We start from the raw sequence: 26,017 nt of genomic DNA, 5'->3' as shown, positions 1-26,017 counted from the left end.
TGGACAGGCTTGGTGGAGGAGGGCTGTGGTGAGATCTAGTATGCAGTAGGAACCTAATTGATGTTTGTAGCATTGAATGGAATTACCTATAGTCAGTGTGAACCTTATTTTACAGAATCCTGCAGTATTTTTCTTAGCCCCTGCAGGAGTTACTAGGTCCCAAGTACAGGTTGCTGGCAAACAGAGCAGTGCCTCAGAGCCCTCAGGAGTTGACCCTGCATTCTCTCTACCATTTTGTGAAAGCACATTAGGTCTGAGATTTCACATATTTCACACCTAGCAAATTGGCAAAGAGGACACAAAATGGGAATAGCCAGTGTTGGAGAGGCTATGGAAAGGTAGCCACACTTGTACATTGTTGGTGGAGCTGTGAATTGTCAGGCAGTTCTATAAACAATTCGGAATGTCAACTCTTCCGGTTCTGCTCACTTCACTAAGCATCAGCTCATGCAAGTCTTCTCAGGTTTCTCTGAAATCTTCCCCTTCATTGTTTCTTACAGCACAATAGCGTTCCCTCATAGCCACCTACCATGACCTGTTCAGCCTCTCCCCTATTAATAAGCACCCCCTATGTTTCCATGTCTTCTCAAAAACCATGGTGTCAGACAGAGCTACTAAACCACTGTGAAAGTGAGGGGGTTGGAAAAGATATACTCTCTTTTCTTTTCTTTTTCTTTTTCTTTCTTTCTTTTTTTTTTTTGCGAGGCAATTGGGGTTAAGTGACTTGCCCAGGGTCACACAGCTAGTAAGTGTCAAGTGTCTGAGGCTGGATTTGAACTCAGGTTCTCCTGACCCCAGGGCTGGTGCTCTATCCATTGTGCCACCTGGCTGCCCCAAAGATGCACTCTCAGGTCCCTTCCAGCTCTCTGTCTATAGAATTGGTGGTCTGACAGCTTCAGGGCTGCGAGGGGGTTCAGTCACTAAAGTGCTAGACTTAGGTGGAGTCTGGAGACCAGAATTCAAATCCTACACCTAATACTTCCTGGCTGTGTGACCCTGGACTAGTCACCTCACTCTGCCTCAGTTTTTCTCATGTATAAAATGAGCATCATACTAGTGCCTACCTCATAGGGTTGTTGACTGAATCAAGTGAGATAAGGCATGTGAGGTGCTTTGCAAACCATAATGCATTTTATACATGAGAATTATTATGATTATCATCATATTATTACTATGATATTGGCGACATGGTGGTGAATTGCTTGGCCACCCATCTCAGGCCTCAGAAGCGGTGTGGTCTATATTGAGACAGAAAGGCCCATGGCGGGTGGTGTCTTTGTATATCCTGAGCAGAGGAGGAGAGTGGACCCAGAGCGGAGCGAGAGCCCTCATTTGTATGGCGGAAAGACCACTGGCTGGGGAGTCATAGAACCTGGTTTCAAATCCTGCTCTTACTACCTGTGTGGCCTTGGGCAAGTCATTTCCCCTCAATGGGCCTCAGTTTCCCCCTCTGTAACATGAGGGGATTGGGCCAGATGCCCTTGAGGGGCCTTTCTGACTTTGGCTCTTTGGTTTGGCCATCTCACCATTGCCTGTGGGGAGACTGAGGCTTGGATCCCTCAGCTTGGAAGCGGCCCAATCTGTGGCCTCAGACACACGCCCACTGCAGCTCTCGGGAGGACATCAGGCAGGAGCGTCCGTCCCTGGCCCTTGTGGGAAGAAGGTGGGTGGGCTGCAGGGGTCATGGCGAGCCAGCCTTCCACCTGGACAGAAGGCCTTTCTTTGTCCTTCCCTCTGGCCTCTGGCATGCGTCCAGATCATTTCCCTGGGCTGTGGGGAGCCATTCGGTGCCCATTCTGCAGCTGTCCTCGCCCCCTGCCCGACGCAGTGGGGCAGTGCCAGTGCCAGGGGAGGCTTTGAAATGCAGATGGGCTGACTGCTGGGAGGATCTGAGATGCGCCCCCCCCCCCCCGCGCCAGGCGGGGTGTCTGGCTGTGCGGGGGCCCCCCCCCCCCAGTGTGCACAGGCAGTGGGCTGTCTCTGCAGCTCCTTATCCCCTGGGCGTCCCCCAGAATAGGAAGCTGAGGCCAGAGAGGCTGATGTCATTGAGGCAGGCCATTAGCAGTGGAGCCGATGCTTCTGGCTGGCTCCCCTGACTTGGCGGGCACTGTTCCCGCCATGCCATGGGGTCGATGCCATTTCAGAGAAGAACAAACCATGAAACACTTAGTGAGCACTCACGTCTGTGACTCAGGCCTGGGTTCAAAGTCTGCTTTTCCCAGCCGTTGTCCTTGTGGCCTTAGACAAGTCATCTAACCTTGATCTGAGCATTAAAGGGTTGGACTCGTTGCCCTCTTGGGTCCCTTTCAGTGGGTCTAGGAGCCTATGAACACTTAACTACCTGCTTGATCTAGGAAGTGGGCCTCAATTTCCTCATTTGTACAATGGGGGTTGGACTGGATGGCTTCGGGGCTCCCTCCAGCTCTCGGCCCATGGCGCCTGCCTGTCATAGCTGACTGGTGGGGATGTACCCGTCCAGGTGCAGGGCACATGGGACAATTAAAGAATGACATAGCCGATATTACCCAGAGGGCATTACACGGCATCCCTGGCATGAGGAAACCGAGGCAGGCCGAGGTGAAGTGACCTGGGGTCACGTGGCTTGGTCAATGTCTGAGGCTGCATTTGGAGTAGCTAGTTATGACCCCAGATTTTCCTGACTCCAAGGCCAGTACTCTGTCTGCTAGACAGACGTTAGGGTGTCCATTTTACAGTTGAGGAAACTGAGGCAGCTAGAAGTTAAGTGACTTGCCCAGCACCACACAGCTAGGTCAGATGTGGGTAACTGCAGCCATGAAACTGAAAGGTGCTAGCTCCTTGGTAGAGAAGCTGCAGCCAATCTGGACAGTGCGCTAAGAAGCAGAGACGTTGCCCACCCACAGAGGTCCATGGAGTCCGGTGTGTTTGTCCAGTAGCGACGTAAAGCTGCTCCACAGCATCGATGCTTAGGAAATGTGGCGCCAGAGATGACTCCTGAGGGTCCCCCGATGGCAAGGACAGTGAATCCAGGCTCTTCTCCGGAAGGTCAAACGCTGAGGCTGAAGTACTTTGGCCATGTAGCGAGGAGATGGGGCCCGTCGGGAAAGACCCTGACGGTGGGGAAGATGCTGATGTTGGAGGCAAAAGGACGAGGGGACGGCCATGGAGGAGATGGATGGACAGTGTCATGGAAACAACCCCCCTGAGCTTGGACGGACTTTGGGAGATCGTGGAGGATGGAAGAGCCTGGTGTGCCGTGGTCCATGGGGTCACCAAGAGCTGGATGTGATTGAGTGACACATTAGACAAAGGATTTGAACCCAGGCCTTCTGACTCCAGAGTCAGGTTCTTTCCCTGTACTACCACATTGATCCATTTTACAGAAAAGGATACTGAGGCTCAGAGACTTAAGTGCTTTCTTTCCATGCTCAGGGTAAGAGCTGTGTGGTGCCAGTGGGTGGAGTGCCAGGCCTGGAGTCAGGAAGACTCAGGTTCTGATCCAGACTCAGATGCTTCCTAGCTGTGTGACCCTGGGCAGGTCCCTTAACCTGAGCGCCTCAGTTTCTTCATCAGTAAAAAGGATATACTGATAATCTCTACCTCCCAGGGTTGTTGCAAGGATCAGATAAGGCAGTGTTAGCATAGTCCCTGGATCCCAGTAGGCACCCCCCCACACACATGTGTGCACACACAGACGTGCACACAGCACATGCACACGAGCACACACATGCACACATATACACACGCATGTACACACACATGCTAGCTGCTACTGTTGTTGCTAGGCATAGAGGCAGGATTTCCACCCCAGCTGGGCCTCCTGAACCAGCTCTTTGAATATCGACTGGAGGCCTCTCCCCTGGTTTCCCTGAAAGGTGAGGATACTTGGATCTGGAGGGAGAGTTGTGGCAGCCAGCAGCAGGCCTGGGGGAGGGACGCCACCAGGGGAGGGGGTGTCTGTGCCCTCCTTTCCCAGCCCCCAGCCCTGCCACCTCTGGGCCTGTCTGAGAGGGGCTGGGGTGGAGGGGGACAGAGAGTGGTTGGGGGGGCTTTCCCTCACTGCAGGAAGGAAAGCCGGTGGTGTTACCATGAGCTGCCCTGAGGTTTGGGGTGGGGGTTGGGCTCATATTCCTGGGTTTGTTGGGGATGGAGGGTCCCATTGACTGTGAAGTGGGGATGTGTGTGAAGAATTCCCAGTGCATTCCTGGGGGGTCCTAGAGTCACAGGGGCTTTGGCCAACCCTCTGGTTTTACGGATGGGGAAACCAAGGCACAGCGAGGGGAGGAGTGAGTCAGGTTCATAGTTGTGGAGAGAGCAGGGACCTCAGAGGCCTAACACTTGTTTTACAGGTGGGGAAACTGAGGCAGAGAGACCTGAAGTGATTTGCCCAAGGTCATGGTTAGTGCAGAATTTGAACTCAGGCCTTGGACCATATTTGATTTTTCCATTGTGCCTACTGTGCCAGGCAGATTGTAAGCTCCAAATACATATTTGTTGAATTGGGTGGGGAGGGGGTGAGAGTGGGGCTGTTGACTCGCTCCCCATGCCCTCCTTCACCCCTATCTCCCTCTCCCAGGTGTGTGTGGGAGAACAGAGGAGGGGCCAGGTGCAGGCAGTGCCCCCTCCCTCCTCTGGAGATGGGGGTGCGCTCAGCCTCCCCACAGCCTGAGCAGGAAGGTCGATTCAGGACAAGCTTCTCTCTCTGCCTCCTGCCTAAGGCAGCCCTCCTCTTGGGCAGATCCAGGCTCCCCAGGGGTTGGCAGCTGGCTTTCAATGGAAGGAAAGTGCAGAATGTGTGAGTCTGGGGAGGAGGTGGGGGATCACTCCTGCCCCGCCCCGTGGCCTTGTCTGCACACACCTGTTAGAAGGGGCCCTGAGGGCTGGGCCCAGCCCAGGGCCTCCTGCTAGGAAGCCCTTAGGAAATATTCCTTGTCTGGGTGTTGAGACCCAGCTGAAGGACCTCCTCACAAAGGGCTGCTCCAGCCTTGTCTAACTTTTGAGGATCCCGGTGTGAGGTCAGAGGTCACAGGCTTCCTCTGGACCACAGCTGGCGCTGCTCACGGCTGCCCCTGCCCCAGGGGGCCAAGCAGGAGGGAAGATGAGTGAGGGAGTGAAGGTCCAGGAGGGCCCCAGCTCTGGTCTTCTGTCAGTCATTCAGATGTTCCTGTGCACAAGGGGCCTGCTCACGCTCTCTGTTCACCCCAGTACAATGTAAGCTCCTCCAGGGCCTAGCACAGTGCCCGTTGGCTGGGCCCCAGAGGTAAATGGACTTGCCCAAGGTCACTCGGCCCATCAGCACACCCTCCCCCCCCACGGCCCCTGCTTCCCAGCCACCTGGCCCCCCTGCCTGTAGCTGAGAAGGCCCTTTTCCTCAAGGTGTCCTTGACGGCTGAGGATGGGCTACTGCAGCCTCCTTCCTGGGCTCTGTGTTTCTGGGGGAATTGGGAGGAAACCCAAGGCTCCGGGATCAGGATGGAGCCATGGGGGGGAGGGGTGTTCTCTCTCCGAGCCCTCCCCCCCCCCCATTTCCCTTCCTCTTTTCCCCCTTCAGTGTGGCTGCCTGCCGGGCTAGCAGAAGTCAGATTTATTTATTTGTTTAATTAATGTGAAAGCCACCCTCCCCCTTACAAGCACTCACCTCCCTAAGTGCCCTGAGTGTCCCAGGTTTAATTGTGGCCTCTCTGGGCCTCATCTGAAAAATGGGGCCCGTGACCCCTTTCCTGCTTCCCTCTCAGGGCCGTGAGTGAGGCTCAAGGACTGGTGGGATCTGGCCCAGGGGGCGGCTGAAAACGGTATCAGAGCGGGCGCAGAGGAGTTTGCTGGCTGTGGAGCCTGAGATCCGGCTCAGAATGTTTTCTCTCTCCCTTGCGTGTCCTTGGGCATCACTTCAGGGCCCAGGGCCTCCATAAGGGGAGGAGGTTGGGCCAGAGTCTCTGAGTCCCTTCCAGAGCTAACCTCCCTCTCTGGGACTCAGCGGGGTTTGAGAGGCCCCTCCCAGCTCCAGGTCTTCCATGGTGTATGAAGTGACTTCATTTCCTCGGCCTCTGTAAAGTGAGGGGACTACACAAAAGAGGCCTCTGAGATGCCCGGCCGCTCTCAGCCTGTGATCCCCTCCTCCCCCTCCCCAGTTTATCTCCAGAGGAGGGATCAGGCAGCTTTCTCTCCGGCTTTCCATGTGTCTAGCATCGTGCCCACCGTGTCCTCCCAGAAGGGACCTTGCCATTGCCCGCCTTTGGGCGCTTGCGTTTTATTACCATCGTCATCATCCCGGGCCCCTGGAGCTGGGGAGAAAGCCGGTGGGGCCCTGGTGCCCCAGGGCTTGCCTCAGACTCAGGGGAAAACTCCAGTCATTCCTGTGGCGGCTTGAAGCCTTCGGGGCTGGGGTTGGGGCCGGCAGCCTTTCCTGGGCGGGCCACCCATCCTCACTTCTTTGGGATGGGAGTCCCTTCTTTACGGAGTCCATACCAGCAGAGCAGGTCATGAAACGCCTTTCTGTGGTGGGAATCCCACCTGCCCAGTACTTTATGTTATCATGTGGGAGCCGGGGTTCTGTGGAAACGATTCCCCTCTAGACGAAGTTGGAAAATTTTAGGAAGGAAATAGATTTTTAAAATTGCTGTTGACACATGTAGGTTCTTTGGGGCTTCCCTGGTGGGACCATTCCCCACATTGATGCAAATGGGCCTGGCTCTGAGAGCCAGGCAGGGTCTGACATGAGAAGCCCTGGCTTTGGCGGCCTGGCCTCGGACCCACCTCACATCCTGCCTCCGTCCATCACTCTACTCGTGACCTCCTTGAGCATGAGCCTTTACTACCCCAAGCCTCAGTTTCCCCATCTGTCAAATGAAGGGCTTGGCCTCTAGTTAGCATTTATGCAGCGTGGTAAGGTTGGAGAAGCACTCTGCAGACAGTGTCTCATTTGACTCCCCAGCCACCCTGAGAGGCAGGTAATGTTATTATTCTTGCTTTAGGCAAATAGGATTAAGTGACTTGCCCAGGGTCACACAGCTAGGAAGTGTCTGAGGCTGGATAATAATTGACACAGGAAAGGCACCAGAATTAAGAGAGATTGAGGTAGTATCAGTCATGGGATCACAGAAGCTGAAGGCTCAGAGGCCCTCTGGTCCAGCGTCTTACAGATGAAGAAACTGAGGCTGAGAGACCTTAAATATCCGAGGCCACACAGCTATTAAGTGTCACACTCTCTCCAAGGTCCATTTCCTGAATGGACGACCCATTATCTAGAGAGTCAGCCTGGGGTCCCATAGGCCCTGGGTCGAAGTTCTTTCTCTGCCCCTTATGGGTGGTGTGGCCAGGCACGACTCTAGTAGAAGGTCAGTGGTTACCAGCTAATTGGTGACCTTTATCTGCTAAGGAAATTTCTGCCACTGGGAAGTCCCCCCCATTCAGACCCTCAGACTAAATGAGGTCAGTGTACAGATGGGGAAACTGAGGCAGCAACAGGGGAAACCCCCCGGACTAAGGCGAGGCAGCCCCAGCTGCTGTCCCATCAAGGGCCTCCTCCCGTGTCCTCAGCCTGCTCTGGTGACCTTGGGCTCCATCCCCAGCCAGGGGAAGCCTGTCCTCGTCAGGGTGAGTGCACCAGGATATCAGTTTAATTTGTTTCCCACCCCCATTCTCTTGCAATGACATGAAAATGCCTGTCCTTTTCCAAGCCACATCTACATTAGCTCATTAACGAGCCATCCCCAGCTGCTGCTCCGGGTGAGGTCAGCCTGTGTGGTTATCACTGTGCCAATGAAGGGAGGCCAGGCCACCCGCTTGCTCGCATGCCCCTGGACAAGTCACTCAGCCTTCTGGCATCCCCAGGCAGCACTCTGAGATGGTGAATTAGTCGGTCAGCAGACATTTCTGAGTGTCTGCCCTTGTATGGATGTTCTTATTAGATCCTTGCAGCAATCCTGGGAAGCTGGTGCTTTTATTATCCCCATTTGACAGATGACGAAACTCAGGCCAACAGAGGTGAAGTGACTCGCCCAGGATCACGCAGCTAAGTGTCTGAGGCTGGATTTGAACTCAGGTCTTCCTGACTCCAGGCTCTACCCACTGTCAGGGAGGGAAGAGATGTAAGGTGTGAGGAGACTGGAAAGTGTGTGTGTGGGGGGGGGGCGCGGGTGCTGAAGGACTTCAGGTGCAGCCATACTTCCATTGTGTTTGGTGCTCGGGTGACAGGAGCCACTGCAGGTACTGAGCTTTAGGGTGATCACGTGGGCACCGGGGGTGGCAGGGATGGATGGCAGTGTGAGCCCAGTCCAGGACCCTCCCCACAAAGAGGGGGCACAGAGAGGTGGAGAAGACCCAGTGGAATGAACAAAGGAATGAATGAATGAATGAATGAATGAATGAATGAATGAATGAATGAATGAATGAATGAACAGGAACTCGAACAGATGAACAAATGACTGAATGGGACCCTTTCTGGCTTTGGAGGCTGGAGAGAGGTGTATCGGTAGCCCCCTCCTCTGGTGTGCACTGAGGCCCTGTCTGGTTGCTCCCATTGTTCCCTTGTCTGGTCTCCTGCATCTGCTCCTTTCTTTCCATTTATCCCATGTCCTGGAAATGAGCCACGCACCTGGAGCACCCCGCCCCCCAGCAGGTGGGCTCACTTTTGCTTTCCTTCCTGACTCTCCTCTGCCCCCCTCATCCCGCCTCTTGAGTCCTGGAAGCTGATAAGGCCCAGAGTGGGGCAGGGCTGGAGGGGCTCAGAATGAGGTGGAGAACACCTGGTCTGGGGCCCTCCTTAGGAGGGGAGGAGAGGGGGGCCTGTGGCGAGAGATGAGGTGTGGGAGGCAGGGGGCTCCCCTTGGCCCAGCCCTGGATACCTCCTCCCTTCCCCAGCCTGGCTCTTTTACCTAATCAGCTTTTTTTCCCCACATAGAAAGCTGGATGAAATTTAAACGTTTCCAAAGAGTGACATTTCCATTTGAAAAGCTGTTCATTGAAGTGCATCTCAAGTGGGATTTGGTCGGCATCTCTCCACTGGGGCTTTAGAAATCTCATTTCCTCTCCCGATAATGTGATGCCCAAGGAGGGTGTTTGATGGCGTGTGTGTGTGTGTGTGTGTGTACATATTTTTTAAATCAATGAGATTATTAGGAGAGGTGCTTCATAAATTCCCAGTTCCCCCTCACCTCACCTAGGGTTTTGCCCCTCCTAGTCCTTATCCCCCAACAAACCCCAGCATCTACAAGAAATCTGTTTTCCCATCACTGCCTCCTCCCCCTCCCTCCTTAGCTTCTCCCACTTTGATCATCTGGGGACTTTCAAATCACCTCCATTAGCTTCGCTTCCTCTTACAGCTAGCACCACTCCTACCTTTCTCTGGCTCAGTTGGCACTTGGGGGCTCTCATCTGTCAAGGAGCCCCTTGTCCAGGTCTTCCCCAGAGGGAAGAAGAGTGTGCTTGCGCTCTCTTGAGCTCTCTGTCTCTCTGTCTGTCTCTCTCCCTCTCTCTCCCTCCGTCTTCCCTCCATGTCTCCTTCCAGTTTCTTCCCTTTTTTCGCCCTCTGTCCTTTGTTTTTCCTTCTCTCCCTCTTCCCTCTCTCCCATTTCCCATTCTCTTGCCTGTGTCCCATTGGGGTGCTGGGTTCTTTATTATCCCCAGACTTCCCCAAATTGCCTGTGGCACATGGGAGCCTGTGGTCTCCTGATCTGCAGAGCCAGTCACTGCGCCTCTGAGCTCATTATCTGGGCTGCGACAGCTCTGGGGAGGGAGCCTTTCTGGTGTGCTGGCTGGAGGCTGGGGGCAGTTTTCCACATGATGTCGGTGGCTTTGCAGGGACTGCTGGTTCCCTGCCAGGTGATAATTTTCCTGTGCCCTGAACTTGTGTGATGCTGGGTTTGAGGAAGTGGAGAGACGCCTTCTGCTCCCTTTTCTTCCTTTTAGGGACAAGCCAGGAAGAAAGACATCCCCACCGTTCCGTTATCCCAGAGCCCCTGCTGGTTTCCTGAGCCTTCCCAGAGGCCTCCCAGCCTAGGCTTCCTGACCACTCATTGGCTGTCTCGTCTGGGCCTTCCTGCTCTGGGAGGCTTTGTAGGGAGACTTCTCATTTGCTTCGGCCTGGACTCAGTGACCTCTGAGGTTTTGAGATTCAGGCTCTCCGGGAAACCTCTGGGTCTCGTGGGATTTAAGGTTAATTTGTGAAGTCTCTTTTAGGAGGGGGGGGGGCTCCCAGGGCGTTAGAGATTGACCCTGGCTCTTCCCTCTGTGTTGCTCATGCTAAGATGATCTCAGTCCCACAGACATTCACTGGGAATCCCTTGACAGAGATGCAGAGAGGAAGGGCCCCTGCCCCTCAGAGTGCGAGGAGCTTAATTGGGCAAAGACCAGTACAAGGCGGGTGAGCTGCCCACTTCTGATTGTTGGGGGGTTCTGGGGTAACTTGCACCTATTGCCCCAGATTCTGCCTTCTGGGGCCATACCTGCTCCTCCTCACACAGCTTCTGAACCAGGGTACCAGGGCCTTGAGTGTCGGTTACCCCCTGGGCCTGAAGACCCCCGCCCCCCTGCCCAAGGGGGGCCTTCCCTGCTTCCTGGGGACATCTCCAGCTGCCGGACGTTTTCCCAACATCAGGGACCAGTGTGTCTCTTTCAGACTCCACTCATTGCCCCGATTCTGCTCCCTGGAGCCCAGCACAGGCCTCATCTCTTCACTATGAAGTTCTTTCAGATCCTTGAATAGTTATCTTGTCAATCAATCATCCACAAGCACTTATGAAGTGCTCACTTTGTGTCCAGACAGGTGGTGGTAAGTTAGCTGGGTACATTAGGAGAAAGACTCAAACAAGTACCTGCCCTATACTCAAGGGTGTGTGTGTGTGTGTGTGTGTGTGTGTGTGTGTGTGTGTGTGTGTGTGTGTGTGATAATGTGTGGAGGAGGCTGAGAGAGAGGAAGGCGACACGTTCAATATGGTATTTTATTTTGTTCTTGGAGGTAATAGGGAGCCATTGTAGGTTACTGAGGGGGTGGTGCGGTCAGATCCGTGTTTCCTGTGGAGCGTCCTAGGACTGATTTTAAAGGGCTGGTTTTCCAAGTCATTCTCCCCCCCCACACACACACACACACTTGAAAGTTTTGGGTAGAAGTAGGGCACAAGAGGGTGGAAAGACCCTGAGTTCCTGGGCAGGGAGGAAACAAGCATCAATTAAACCCTTACTGTATACCAGGCACTCCTGAGTTTTATTTCCGATTCTTCTGATAACCAGCTGTGTGACCTTGGGTCAGTCCTTTCCCCACTCTGAGACTTGTTTGGACAGCAGCTCCATGGCCCCTGGGGATGGGTCGTGGTCTGGTGGATGTGTGGCATGGTGGGTGCCCTGGTTTTTAGTCCCAGCTCCGCCCTGGGCCTCCAGCTCTGAGCTTTCCAGACCTGCGAATCCTCTCTGACTTTGAAATTGGCAGGATGACCATTAAGGTGAATCTAAGCCAAGACACATTTATTAACTGCCTGCTGGGTTCCAGACCCTGTGCCAGGCATACAGCGGGAAGCCCAGGGTTTGCCTTCAAGGAATGCTTGGGGGCAGGGGGCACCAGCTCCTGAGGGGAGGGGGAGGGGGGCACTGTGAGCCTGGAGGATCCTGTCCCAGAGCTCTCATTTCCTCTCTCCTCTCTTTGGGCTCCGGGTCCCTCATCCTGTCAGAGGGGGGCTTGGAGACCTCTGGAGAATTCTTCATCTCTGCACCCCAGCCAAAGCATGGTGGCCAGGCTGGGCTTGGGGAGACGACCCCTTAAAAGCCTCAGTGCTAGGCATTCTGGGGGCTGCCACATGTAAAGGGCGGCTCCCATCTCCCAAGAAGGAGCTCTGCTTGGGGGGGGGCTGCCTCCTGCTCCCCACCCCTCGCGGTTGTTTTCTTGGCCAGCCCTAGCTGGTATCTGGGGTCTGGCCCCCCATTAGATTGTGCCTCTGCCATCCCAGCTCCCACACCCCTCCCACACCCCCCCTGCTCCCAGCTCCCCCTCGTTATCCCACAAATCACATAGTAATAAGGTCAGTGATAAACAGGAACTACAGTAGCTGATAACGGCTTATAAAAACAAATCACACGAAGCCAAGTAATTATCAGGAAAGGATCACCTTGAGAAATGAAGTAATTGTTTTCCTTTCCCGAAGCCAGAGGGCCGCTTCACTGGGCTCTGACTGCGGGTTAACGGGGAGGCTTTGCTATTCTGGGGGGGGGGCCTTGCCCCGAGGCCTACGGGATTACCCAGAGCCAGCAGCCGGGAAGGGATGAGTGCTTGGCGTTCTGGGGGGCTGGGATGGAGACCTTGGTTTTATGGGTTTAGCTGGTAAGACTCTGGTTTATGGGCAGCTGTGGGAGCCTCCGCTCCTGGCGGCCGTCACCGGCCTCATGGGGGTGGCTGTCTTGCCTTTCTTTCTGGCAGCCCCCAAATAGAACGTCCCTCACGTTCAGTAGAGATGGGCTGCTCCCTGAAGATGTGACCCAGACTGGGAGGGATGGAGCGATGCCTCCCTGGGCAGGCTGGCTTGCTGTCTTCCTCTCTTAAGTCTTTTGTTTTTCTGTGGCTTAAGTTTCTCTCTTCTTCTCCCCTCTCTGTTACCCTGTAAGAAAGCCTTCCCAGAGGGCAAAGAGCTGTATAAAAGGAAGAGACAAAAACATTCAGCAGCACATCAAAGCACAACCTGAATGTATAGGCAGTGGCCCACATTGGTGGGGATCCCCTCTGGCCTCTGCAGAGGAGCAGGGGAGGTGACTTCTCTTTCTTATTTGGGGTCAATAGAGAGCCCCGTGCCTGGAGTAAGGAAGGCCCTCACTAGCTGTGTGACCCTGGGCAAGTCACTTCACCTGTTTGCCTCAGTTTCCTCCATTGTAAAATGGGGATAATCCGTTTCACCTCCTTCCCAGGTGGTTGTAAGGCTCAGACGAGATAATCATTGTAAAGTGCTTAGCACTTTACTGGCATATATTTGGTGCTTAATAAATGTTCCTTCCCTCCCTGCCATTCTCCGTCCTAAGGCCCCCCCTGCTCTCAGAGCTTCGATCCTGTGAGCTCGGCAGGGCTTGGAGACCTTCTTTTGTCTCTTTCCCCTTCTCCCCGATTCTAAAATAAGGAGCAGCTTCGAGATGATTCATTTATTTTTCTTTCCTAATGAAGTGGGTGTGTCTGTCTCTCTGCCCTTTCCCAACCCATTACTCTGTCCTCCCTCTTTTTTTTTTTTTTTCCAGCAGGAACTATTGGAACATTTTTTTCCTTTGAGCTTCTCAGCGATTCTGCCAGACTGACTGCAGTGTCTGGGAGGGGCCAGGTAGAGAGGCCAAGGGCGGGGGCGGGGTGGGGGGTGGGGGGGAAGGTGCTGGCTGACAGAAGAGACGTGTGGGAGCAGGAAGGGGAGCCAGGGCTTTGGGGATCTCGCTGTAAAATCAGCAATTTGTTCTAGGAATGTGCTTTTGGTTTCTCAGCTTGCCAGGGCTGCAGGATTTTTTTAATTGGCCCTCCCTGATGGGACATCTGGTGAAGGAGACCACAGCTGGGCTGACCTAGTGAGGCCCCCAGGAACTCTGGGAAGTGAGATGACTGCTGGGGCACCAGCGTCTAAGTGGAGCACTTAGCAGGACCCCGTTTACCTATTTAGGGAGTGCAGACCCTCACTAGTGGTCTGGTGGATTCTGGACTTGGAGTTTTCTGACCGGATTTCCTTCTCATGAACTCCCCGCACTGCACTTCCCTCTGGGGCCCCCTTTTTGCAACATGTGGGTTGCCAGGGGAGCCGTCTCCTCACCAGTTATGGCTCTATTTGGTTCTCTGACCACTGAATTTTTAGAGTTAGAGGGCTGAGGTTTGAGTCCTCAGCTGTTGGTACTTTGCTGTCTTTCCAACTTTGGGTAAGCCATTTAACCTTATTAGGTCTGTCTCCTCACCTGGACAATGAGGAGGAGGTTGGACCAGATGACTTCTAAGCTGAGACAGCTTTTGGTGGACTAAGTCACATAAAGTAGCTGTGAGAACCTTGCTTTTCCTTTTTGGGGAGTCTGGGAGAGAGAGTCTAGTCATGCTGTTTCTGGCTAGAAACTTTGTCATGGGCTGGTTGTTTGTCTCACTTATTTGCAAGGCTCTCTGAACTATCGCACGGTGGTCTGCAGCTTGCTAGGGATGACACCTAAGATTTGTTGGCGGTGAGGAGAGAAGGCCAGGAGCTTGGACCTCCAGCGTTCTCATTGGATCCTGCCCTTCTGACCCTGCCTTGACCTGGCCCAGGCAGTGGCCAGGCAGAGTGAGGGACAAGGACAAGGCAGAAGCCTCAGGGCCTTTCTCAGAAAGGGGCTTTATTTGTTTTAGGTTCTGTCCAGCTCTGAAGCGATGCTCTGTCCTGAGTCGGTCAGGGGCAGTCCCGATGAACACTGGATCCCGGTCAGTGGGCATGGTGTGAGTTAGGGCTCTTTGGCCCTGCTGGCTCTGTGGGGTCAGGGGATGGCCTCTCCCCAGTCGTAAAGCCTTCTTCTCCTTCGACCTCCCTAAGGCACCAAAGCCTCAATGTCCCTTAAGCCGGGGATTTGGGGGTTTCAACTTGGTGGGAGACGTTTGTGGTCCTGACCTTAGTTTTCTAAAAGGGGCTGGAGGAGAGCGGAAGGGACTGTGGAGGAGAGAGGCCATTTCTGATGGTTTCTGGGCTTTGGTTTGGAGCAGAGTTCTTAACCCTCTGGGCTCAGCATCCTTTTATACTCTCAGAATTATTGAGGACCCTGCCAAGGGCAGGTTTATTGAGGGTCAGTCTGTGGCGATTCAGTACTAGAAAGTAAACCATCTCAGTGTTGTTAGACAACTAGCTTGGGCCCAGAGACACTCCCCCAACCCCCTGCCCCTGGAGAATCCTCCTCGAAGGGGCAGATGCCATCGTCTGATGCCTTTCGCTCGGCCAGCCATCCCAAGTTCCTGGGGTGTCCGCCACTGTAATACAGGATACTCTGGGGGGAGGACATGGAAATGGGGGTGGGACATGACACCCTCCATGGTGTAAGGAGGCAGCCCGGTAGACAGAATTCTAAACTTGGTCAGACTTGGGTTTGAATTCCTTCTTGCACAGCAGGGGGCCTGGGATGGGACCTGGAAGATCCATCCTTCCAGTCACCTTCATTTTACAGATGAGGAAGCTCCATTGAAACCCACGTTCTCTTGCCCCAGATCCAACAGCTCTTTCTTTCCCTCATCGCCGTGTCATGGGGAGAATGGGGTAGAGGGTTTAGATAGGGTTTGGGGTCCTTAGGAATTCCTCTTTAAAGAATTACATCCTCTTACACACAAAAGCAGTTAGAATAAGGTAGTAGTTTATTTAGGGGCAAGGGAAGGGAAACCATGAAAGAAATCCTTGGACTTCTCATGGGGAGACAGGCATGGCACAGAGTGTGGCTCTGAGGTACCAGTCTCCTCGAGCAGGAGACTGGCAGGTACTTTTATAGAGGACTGCTGGGGGTGACCATCTGACTGTGGAACGTTCCTTTAGTGAGGGAGGACCATCCCCCACTGGTGGTGGCTGGAGGAGTTGGGTAAGGGGTGGCTGCAGATCTCTCAAGCCCACTCCCGAGGATGCAAAGGAAGCAGACACACCTAATCTTATCTCTTCAGGGTTGAGGGAGACTAGAATGAAGGGTGGGGGTCCCAAAACTAGCTCGGTCTGAACTGGTTCTGCTTATCTCTCTAGGAGAATCTGTCCTCTTATTTAGTTTCTCAAGGAGAAGATTCTTTGATGTGCCCCAGAGAACTTCTGGGGTACTCTGGGCCCATAACAGCCAGCAGCTGGTCAGCTCTGAACTCTGAGCTTCTCTTCTCCTAGATGAGACCCGTGGGTGGATCCTATAGCCATCATCCCTGACATAGCTCCTGGGAGTGTGCCCCGCTTGTCTTTTATTATTCTGTCAGCTCCCCGAAACAAAGGATGTTTCAGCCACTTTGTGTCATCTTCATTAAAAAAAAATAATCTTATTTTCGAAACCTTTTTTTATTTTTAAATTGCTTCACTTCCAAACGGCAGTTTAGCAAAACCAGCAAACACAAAAACTGTGTCCCCCTTGTCTGCAAAGAAGGCAGGGAAATATAATTTCTTGACTCTCCTTGTCATGATGCTAAATTACATCTTTTTTTCTGTTTACTTTGGTGTTGTCACCATGTGTAGATCGGGTAGACAGGTTTGTGGACGAGTTTTATTTTCTTGGCTTTACTGACTCTGCTTTGCATCAGTTCATATAAACCTCCTGCTTTTCTGAATTCGTCATAATTGGTATTTCATATGACACAGCGATCTTCTTTTCTAATTCCATGATTTATTTTTTTGGTTTTGTTTTTTTTTTTTTCAATTCCATGATTTATTTAGCCATTACCCAATTCATGGGCATGGGTTTTGTTCCCTTTCTGTGAATGGACTGAGCACCTGCCCCGAATTCCTCTTTCCCTTGTCTTTAGGGAGGAAAGCCTGGGCGATGCTGCCCCCTTCCTCCCTTTTCTTCCCCAATCATACACACCAGTTTTCCCTTGTAAACAGCCTTGGATGACTCTTGACTTGTTTTGCTCCTTTCCCACTAGGTTATGAGGTCTTCGAGGACCGAGACTGTGTCATCTCCCTCCCGCCCCCTGCTTTCTCTTCCCAAGACCTGGAGCAAGCTCAAACACCTAACTCCCTGTTCTTTGTTCTCTGGGCTCTGCCCTTGTGACCTCGTTTCCTGTCCCTCCGGAAAAAGTTCTTGGCCCCAAGCATGCCACTCCCAGGGCTCTCTTCTCTTCCTCCCTGGGCCCAGGGTCTAAGCACTTTCTTAGCACATTCTCCCACTATTTGCCCAGGCACTTGCACTGTTATCTCTTCATTCTTCCTGTTTCAAACCCTTCCTCCCTCACTCTGTTCATCTGACCCATTTTTTCCTCCCAGACATGATTTGGTTGCTCTAGATTTCATTTTAAGGATTTCCAGATATCCCCACTTGCCCCATGTGTGCCTCACTCTTGTGCTGTGTTGGTCCCATTCCCCAGATAGGTAGAAGGAGGCCAAGGAGGCATAAACTAAAATCTACACTCGGCAAGGGAGAATAGGGGTCAGGAGGTTGGTACGGTGTGCTTGACCAGGCAGGGAGGGGACCCAGCAATGCTCTGTGGATGATAACCAAGTGGCAGACGGGAGTTGGCAGGGATTTCCCATTCATCCCAGAAACCTCTCTGGTGCTTGCCACCCTGGGGTTAGTGCCAACACAGCTCGCCCGCAAGTGAGCCGCTCACCATGTCAGCATCTGCTCAGGAAATCGTGCCCAGATCCTCACTGGGGTCATGGATGGCTTTTGCCTTCCAGGCTGATGGGGCTGGGGGCTGGGGGCTGGGGGAAGGGGATGCCCACCTGTCGTTGGCGGGAAGCCCCCGAGCTCGCCTGGCCAGGGTCCAGAGACCAGGGGAGGAAGGGAGAGAAGGAGGGAGTGAGTCACAGGATGTCGTCCACAGCCAGGCTGGGGCTCTTGAAAGATTCTGGGAACGCCAGTTGGTCGGGGAAAAGAGTGCCAACCTTCTGTCCTCCCCTGGCCAACTGCTGTAGAGGACAGCCTGGGGGTTGGTGTGAAGCTCCCTCAGCCCTGAGAGGAGCAGCTGCCCCTGGCTCAGAGCCGGGGCTCGGGCTCCCTGGAGGTGTTCTCTTCCCCTGCAGGCCGGCTGCCCCCCAAGAGACCGGGGCAGGCCTCCCTGTGCCTCCTGGCGGTCCAATGACAGGAGCCTGGGGCTGGGAGTCAGGAGACCAGGAAAGAGGACCACAGCCTAGATGACCTCTGTGTCCCCAGGCCTCATGCCTGGCACTGTGTCTCCCCTGCTCAGGGGCCACCCTCCCTGTGTGGACAGGGCCTTCTCCAGCCTCTGGCTCGCACCCTCTTTGTGCTGTGGTATCCCTCCATACACAGTGGGATTGTCTATGGTACGTGATTCAGTTGGTAAGCACTTCTTGAATGCCAGCTGAGCCAGCCTCTGTGCCAAGCACTGAGATTGAAAGGGGGTGAATTGGGGGCTGGAATGGTCTAGGAAGGCGTCCTGAGTCTGCCTCTTCTCAGTGGGTTCCCTTAGACAAGTCACTCAACCTCTCTAGGCCTCAGTTTCCTCCTCGGTAAATCAAGGAACTTGGACTAGGTAACCTCCGAGGTCCCTTCCCCATCCTGTGCCTGAAGCTGAATCGAGGCTCTGCCACTCGCCACCTTGGTGGTTTTTCTCAAGCCTCTCATGTCTCTGAGACTCGGTTTCCTCATTTGTAAAATGGGGCCGAACTAGCAGACTGAGAAAGAAGCTCCCTCCCACCTCTGGGCCTCCAATCCCATGGTTCTGTGACTTGGACCCATATCTGTCTTTGCCATTTACTCCCTCGGTGACTTTGAGGAAGTTTCATCACCTTGCCACACCCCCTCCCACCCAGAGCCAGCACACTTAGAAAGTTTGACTTGGGTCTTCTGGAGGGTGGGGGGTGGAGGGTCAGTCAGGTGTGAATCCTTGTGGAGAAGGGAGAAGAAGCAGGGGAGGGGATTCATCTCCCCCCTCATCTCCAGGCAAAGCCTCATGCCTGGAACGCTTCCCTTTCTCATCTCCACAGCTTGGGATCCTAAGCTCTCTGCAAGGCTCAGTTCAAGTACTGTCTCCTAGCAGAGGCTTTCTCTACCTGTGGGACTCTGGGTCGACCACTCTGCGTAAGGCTCGGGACCTCTGTTGACTCCTCTGTGAAATGGGGAAAACTAGTCCTTACTTGACTTTGACTGGCTGACAGGGTGTGTGTGTGTGTGTACTTACACTGACTGGCTGACAGAGGGGTGTGTGAACGTGTGTCCATACTTACATTGACTGACAGTGTGTGTGTGTGTGTGTGTGTGTGTGTGTGTGTGTGTGTGTGTATGTGTGTATACTTACACTGGCTGACAGTGTGTGTGTGTGTGTATGCACATATGTGTGTACTTACACTGACTGGCTGACAGAGGGGTGTGTGAACGTGTGTCCATACTTACATTGACTGACAGGGTGTGTGTGTGTGTGTGTGTGTGTGTATGTGTGTGTATGTGTGTATACTTACACTGGCTGACAGTGTGTGTGTGTGTGTGTATGCACATATGTGTGTACTTACACTGACTGGCTGACAGAGGAGTGTGTGTACATGTGTTCATACTTACATTGACTGACAGGGTGTGTGTGTGCATGTATGTGTACTTACATTGACTGGCTGACAGGGTGTGTGTACTTACATTACATTGACAGGGTGTGTGCATGTGTGTGTATACTTACACTGGCTGACAGAGGGGTGTGTGTATGGACTTACATTGACTGATGGTGTGTGTGGGGGTATGTGTGTGTGTGTGCATGTGTACTTACACTGGCTGACAGAAGGGTGTGTGTATGGACTTACATTGACTGATGGTAAGTGTATGTGTGTGCACTTACACTGACTGGCTGATAGAGGGGTGTGTGTATGTGTGTGCATACTTATATTGACTGATGGTGTGTGTGTGCATGTGTGTGTACTTACACTGACTGGCTGACAGGGTGTGTGTGTGTGTACTTAAATTGACTGTGTGTGTGTGTACTTACACTGGCTGACGGGCGTATGTGTGTGTGTGTGTGTGTGTGTGTGTGTGTGTGTGTGTGAGGTGTTTTGGTGAGGCAAATGCCCATCTCCTCACCCTCTCCAGGTGCCATTCTGTGCCCCTCCTGGCCCCCTCCCCCTTGTCCCTTCACTCCCTTTTCCTGTCTCCCCCCATTCAGATATAAGCTCCTGGAGGGCAGAGGCTCTTTCTTATTTCTTTTCCCTGTGCCGGGCAAATAGTAAGTGCTTAATAGATGCTTATTGGCATAGTGTGCGACTATTAAACCACAGAACTTTGAAGTGTGAGGGTATCCTCATTATTGCCAATAGAGCAGGGCCTGGAAGCACCCGGCATCCTCTCTCCTCCCTCGGAAGGTAGCTCTCTGGGTGGGGCTTAGGAGCCCGCTGCCGTCATGGGTGACCAGGTCAGGGTCATGGGGTTTGAGAGGCCGCCCTCCCAGAGTGGGCCTGGCCACCCTGAGTAGTGGGGGAGCACCCTCCTACAGTGCCCCCAGAGTGGGATGTGCACTGACCTCAGCAATTATAAGCCTTGGGTTCAGATTCTTTCTCTTGGCCTCTGTTTCCTCCACTATAAATGGGGGGGGGTTGGTCTGAGTGGGTTCTGAGCTCCCTTTGAGTGCTAGGTCAGCGATCAGAAGCTGGAGTGGGCAGCAGACTGGCCTGGGGTGACCTCCTTGCTTCTTCTTGCTCCCTGGCAGGACCGAGGCCTCACTGGCAAGCTGGAGCCCGTGTCACCAGTGAGCCCCGCCCACCCTGAATCTGAGCTGGACCTCTTACCGCCCCGGCTGTCCAAGGAGGAGCTGATCCAGAACATGGACCGTGTGGACCGTGAGATCACCATGGTGGAGCAGCAGATCTCCAAGTTAAAGAAGAAGCAGGTAATGGGACTCCCCACGAGCCTAGTGGGATGGGCTGGATCTCAGGGCCTGGGGGGGCTCCCCTTCCTAGGCTCTAGGGAAGAGGGACTAGGGCTTCCACACACTCAGTGTTCCTTTCCAGCAATGGTGTTCTAGAGTGCTTTGTTTCCAGCTCAGAGACTTGTGTTCTAGGCCAGCTTTTGCCTATGGATTTGCTATGAGACTATAGGCAAGATTGTTACTCTCTCTGGGCCTCAGATTCCTCTTCTGCAAAATGAAGGGGTGGGCCTGGATGGTCAAAGTTCTGGGTTCTAAGGCACCTCCTCCCTCTGACATCCCCTTTTCTAAGGCCCATCTCAATCCTGACATCCCTTGTTCTAAGGCCTCTCCCAGCTCTGACATTGGTGGTGGTGTTGTTCCTGGTTCTATATGTTCAGTAACATGGGAACAGCCATGAGACATAAAAGTGGGATAGAGAACAGGAACAAGAACATGGGGTCTGCATGTACCCTTAGCGAGCTCCCCCCACAAGCCAACATTCCTGTTCTTGAAGCAGGCAGAGCAGCAGGAGGCCCTGAATGCTGAGCCCAGCCAGCGTGAGGCTGTGAGGCTGTGGGGCAGGAAAGCAGGACCTAGGCCCCTGGGCCTGCAGAACAACTGACCTGTGTCCTCCGTGCTGGAGGCCCCCAGGCTCCTCTTTGCCAGAGAGCTGAATGGTTTTCTACTTGACCGTTTAATTAATCCCAGACACCTGCTTTTGGCTGCCTTTGTTTCCACTGAGGTATCAAAGGAGTTTAGGCGGTGGGGGAAGGGGGAGATTTATGGACCAGCTGTGTCTGCCAGGTCATGTGCAGAGTCCTGGGCGATGTGACAGAACATCTGGTCTGCCCAGGCACCCGAGGAGGGAGGCAGGCAGAGACAGGCCCTCCTTGGGCCCCCAACCCTCAGGCCCCAGCACAGAAGTCTCCTGGCACTCCCCTCCAGGGACCTGGGGGAAAGGGACGAGGCTCCCTGGCTGGGGGAGAAGCTGAATGTTGTTTGGGGTCTGTGAGAGCACCCAGAGTCAGCCTCCTGCACTCCCTGCCCCCTCCCCAAATCTGGAGGGGCTTCCTGTGACCCCTCCCTCTGTCACAGAACCGGCCTGGCCTCCTTTCTCGGCCCGTGCTTCCCTGCCCGTTCTTTGAGGGGCCTGCCTCCTTTTTCACTTAAAGATGAGTATGGGTACATAATTTACAAAGCAGCAGATATTTGGGGTGCGTTCTCAGCATTTTTTTTGTTTTTGTTTTTTTTTGTTTTTTTTTTTAGTGAGGCAATTGGGGTTAAGTGACTTGCCCAGGGTCACACAGCTAGTAAGTGTCAAGTGTCTGAGGCCGGATTTGAACTCAGGTACTCCCGACTCCAGGGCCGATGCTCTATCCACTGTGCCACCTAGCCGCCCCCGTTCTCAGCATTTTTAATAGCAGTGTATTTGATTTAACCACTTAGAGACCCCTGATTTAGCTCAACCTCATTTTACATATGAGGAGACTGAGGCACAGCAGTGTTCCTAGTCACATATTTAGAGCTAGAAGGGACCCTGAGACCATCTGGGAGTCATTTTATAGGAGGGGGCAAGGTTGTGCCCAGACCCCAGGTGGCAGCCCCCTCCCTGCCCAGCTCCAGCAGGCTCCCCACACCCACCCGTGGCATCTCCTCCATCTGCTTGACATGGGCCTCCTCCGCATTCCCGGCTCAGACGGCCCACTCCCAGGAAGGTAAATCACACCTGCCAGCTCAGCCTTTCGTGTAATTAAAGCCTTGTTGTCAGGCACCGACTGTCAGTGTGGGAGCGAGACAGTCACGAGGGGCCGCTCTGGGGGGAGGGACCACTTCCCAGCATCTCCGGTTTGGGGTGGGCTTTGGGCACCACACCCCCCCATATATTCCGGCTCCTCGCCCTTCTCCCTGTCCCCTTCCTCTCCTTCTTTCTTGGGGTCCCTTTGCCTGCCTTGCTCTTCCCCCTCTCCCCTCCCTTTCTCCTCTTCCTTTGGCCTCCCCTTCCCTTCTCCGCGCCCCCCCCCCCATTTCTCTTAGCTCTTGGCTGCTTTCTAAATCATGACTTTTCACTCCTCTGTAAGTGACAAAGGAGGCCCATTTCACAGATGAGGAGACTGTGTTTTAGGCAGAAAGGCACTAGATGCCTGGAGTGTCGGGGACGGAGAGAGGATGGGCTATGCCCATCCTGCGGGTCAGCCCTGCTGTGAGCTCCTCCGTCAGCACAATTGCCCTCTGGGAGAGAAGGTTGATGTTTCACAGAACCATGAAATGCCAGGACTCTGGGGACCCCTAACACTGAGAATGTCAGTAGAACCTCGAGCCTCAGATCTGAGAGAGACCTTCAAATGTGGGCTGGGAGGCAAGGTCCTCAGAAGCGAGGATGCTGGGGGGGACCTTGGACACCAGCCAGGCCAGCCCCTTCTTACAGAGCAGGAAACTGAGGCCTGAGGAAGGGGGCAGCTTGTTCAAGGCCCTGCATGGAATAAGTCGTGGATCTGGGGCTGGCTCCTCTCCCTGCCATGTCCTCCCCCACCGGTTCTGAAGGTTGGCACCTGAGGGCACATGGGGAATGTCTGGAACAAGTAGAGTTGCTAATAAGGAAGGGAACCCAGAGGTCTGTTTTCATCAGTGGTGGTGAGATGCCGGATCATGCCACTCACAAGAGCCAGCCCAACCCCCCTTGGTTTACAGATGGGGAAACTGAGGCAGGTCCAGGGAAGTTGTGCCTGGGGTAGCAAGTCATGAGATCTAGAGCCTCCTGGGACCTCAGCGGCTGTCCGGTCGCCTCCCCCCCCCCCTCTTTCTGGCCTCTGCCCCCCTGCCCCCCTCACCAGACTTCAAAGGACACAGGAGGACAAGGGTAGGGACACAGCAGAGGCCTCAAGCCACACAGCTGGTTTCTCGCTCTTTGACAGAGCTCCACGGAGGGCTGGAAATGCATGTGCACTCACACACGCAGGAACCGAGCTGGGGGCTCGGGCTGAGAACATTCTGTCCATCCGGGTCCCACCAGCTCTTAAAAAGGAGAAGGGGAAAAATGCTCCAAGAGGGAAAATCACAAATAGGAAACACTCCTCTGCCTGAGCCTCCCTGAGGAACACAAGAGCCATTGTGTCAGGCCCCAGTGCCCCCTCCCCCCCTCCCCTCCTCTGTCCCTGGGAGGCCCCCGTGGGTCATTAAATACATTTGCAGGCCAGGCTGGGACTAAGCTCTCCATGAGGCCTCTGAGCTTCCAGAATGGCCAGGGACACTCCCACCGGGATTGGCTGCCCTGCCAAGGCTCTGTGGGGAGGGGTCCTGCAGAGCTCGGGGCTTGTCACAACCCCACTTGGGCAGCTGTTTCCCCTTTTCATTCAGGGCTGTTTGCTGTTCTTGTGAGCAGTCTCTCCTTCAGCTATGGTCCCCTCCCCTTCCCCCGTACTCCTGTGGTAAGGAAGGACAATTGGAGCACATGAATTTCTGGGAACTGAACCAAGAATTCCCTCCTCCAGACACACACACACACACACACACACACACACACACACACACACACACACACACACTCACACTCTCACACTCACTCTCTCTCTCTCTCTCTCTCTCTCTCTCTCTCTCTCTCTCTCTTTCTCTCTCTTTCTTTCTCTCATCTCCCCCCCCCCCCAAATCCCCACAAAAACCCCAAACCAAAACAAACCGACCTAGTCTCTTTTCTAAATAATGAGCATTTTGGCCAGAGCGCCCTTTCTCCTATTGAGCTGTTCCATTTTGGGGCAACCGTCAGCCCCGCTGCACATCTCGGGCATGGTGGAATCTGAACTCAAACCTGGATTTTCAGGTCAGCTCACTGTTGGTCCAGCAGCGCCGCCTATTGGGCGTTTTCCTAAAAAGATCAAAGACCAGCTTAATTTATATAAAAGGGATCCTGGTTTGCTCTCTATTGCTTTTTGGTCCCTGAAGGGCCTTAAACATATCGTGGTCATCCTCTGTCATCTTGCTTGGTCCCTGCTGCCCTCAGCTCTGGCTCCATGGGATGGCCCAGTAGACGCTTTCCCTTCCCCGTCAGTGTGCCTTAGGCCTGAAGTCTTCTTCCTCACCCCTGACCCTTTGAATCCTTAGCTTCCTTCTTCCAGGCAGATCCCTGGCCTCCCACCCCACCTCTCCTAAGGTCCCTCACTCTGGAATGCATGTGGCATTCGGTGATCTTTGTATCCCTGGGCAGTAGAATGTCAACTCCTTGTGGGCAGGGATGCCTCCGGGCCAAGAAATCAGCAGGGCTGGGCCAGTCCTCATTGCTCTAGGGGCTGACCTGCATGGGCAAAGGGAATATTCTCACCTGGGTGTTCCTCGTGCCGGTGAAGCCACATGTCCAGTCCTTGTCCTTGTCTCTTTCACATCTCAGAACATCCTTTTAGAATTCTTTGATGTGCTTTGAACACCCCCTGGACGAATGGGCCGGAGAGAGAAGGAGGCTCAGAGCCTGAACAAAGGTGGGAGGGATTCCAGGATGCCCATGGGCCGTCTGTCCCTCACCTCAGCCCTGGAAGTAGGTGCCATTGTCTGCCCCATTTTACAGATGAGGGAACTGAGGTAGACAGAGGGGACGTGTCTGAGGTGGGATTCACCCTGGGGGTTTCCTGACTTTTGGCCACCTGGCATGCCTCACGCAGCTAGAGGTAGGGATGGCATTTAGCCAGCAAGATAGAGCTGCTTCTGGACAAAAGAAAGGGACCCCCCCCCCACTTCCCAGGCCCTGCTTTTCCTCTCCACATTATCCCCTCCCCTCCACCCCCCCCCCCAGAAGTCTTCTTGGAGTCAGAGCTGCTCTGATCAGGCAGATCATTTCCGGGAGTGGCTGTAGCCACTGCAATCACCCCGATTATTAATTGCAAATTATTCCACTGTGGAGAGCTGGGAAAGGGATCTGCTAATTCGGGGCAGCATAAAGTTTTAATTAGAGTCCCATTCGGAGGCTCTTCATAGGTTGCCTGTAATGAGCTCCCTCCTACAAGCAAGCCTTCATTTCCTGCTTGGCCCCCACGCCCTCTGGCATCATTAATTAGGATGGTAACAAGCCCATTCCCTGAGGGCCCTTATGTGATGGCAGGGCTTCTGGGATGGTACTTGGCTTCCTGGCTTCATGGCCGGGGATTTGAGGAGAGAGATCGAGCATTGGGGGAGCTGGTGTTGAGAGGCTGAAAAGCCCGTGGGGGCTTGTCCAGCCAGAGAGAACTGCTTCAGACCCCAGAAGGAGCCCCCGACCTCGTAGGATGAGCAGGCCAACTGAGGATGGGGCTCTTGGGAGCCCAGAGTCCGGGGGCTGGCCCAGATGACCTTGAAACGGTCTCCAGGTCCGGGATTCTGCTGTTATTTCTGTCCACTTGGCATCCTTCCCTGTCACGTGCAGCCGACTGGTACTGACTGAGTGGGCTGCTGTCCCGAGCTGCCACAGGTCCAGGGAAGAGCAGGCTGTGCCCCCTGCCCTCAAGGACGCTTGAGTTTTCTGGGGGATGTGCTAAGTGCCTGAGAGAGAGGCTCAGCCTGTGGATGGAGGGCAGGGATGGAGGCCTGCCCCGCTGAGAGGCTGGG

General features: G+C 54.0%; 1 protein-coding gene across 1 annotated transcript in view; it reads left to right on the top strand.

The window, feature by feature from the left end:
* Nucleotides 1–26,017, top strand: part of NCOR2 (nuclear receptor corepressor 2) — a 267,801-nt gene that overhangs the window by 61,930 nt on the left and 179,854 nt on the right. Inside the window, 1 exon segment of the mRNA XM_043990128.1 lies at nucleotides 20,255–20,434. Coding sequence (XP_043846063.1) covers nucleotides 20,255–20,434 — 180 coding nt within the window.

The sequence above is a fragment of the Dromiciops gliroides genome, chromosome 1 (genome assembly GCF_019393635.1).
Source record: "Dromiciops gliroides isolate mDroGli1 chromosome 1, mDroGli1.pri, whole genome shotgun sequence".
Classification (NCBI taxonomy): Eukaryota; Metazoa; Chordata; class Mammalia; order Microbiotheria; family Microbiotheriidae; genus Dromiciops; species Dromiciops gliroides.
This window is presented reverse-complemented; position numbering and strand designations above follow the sequence as displayed.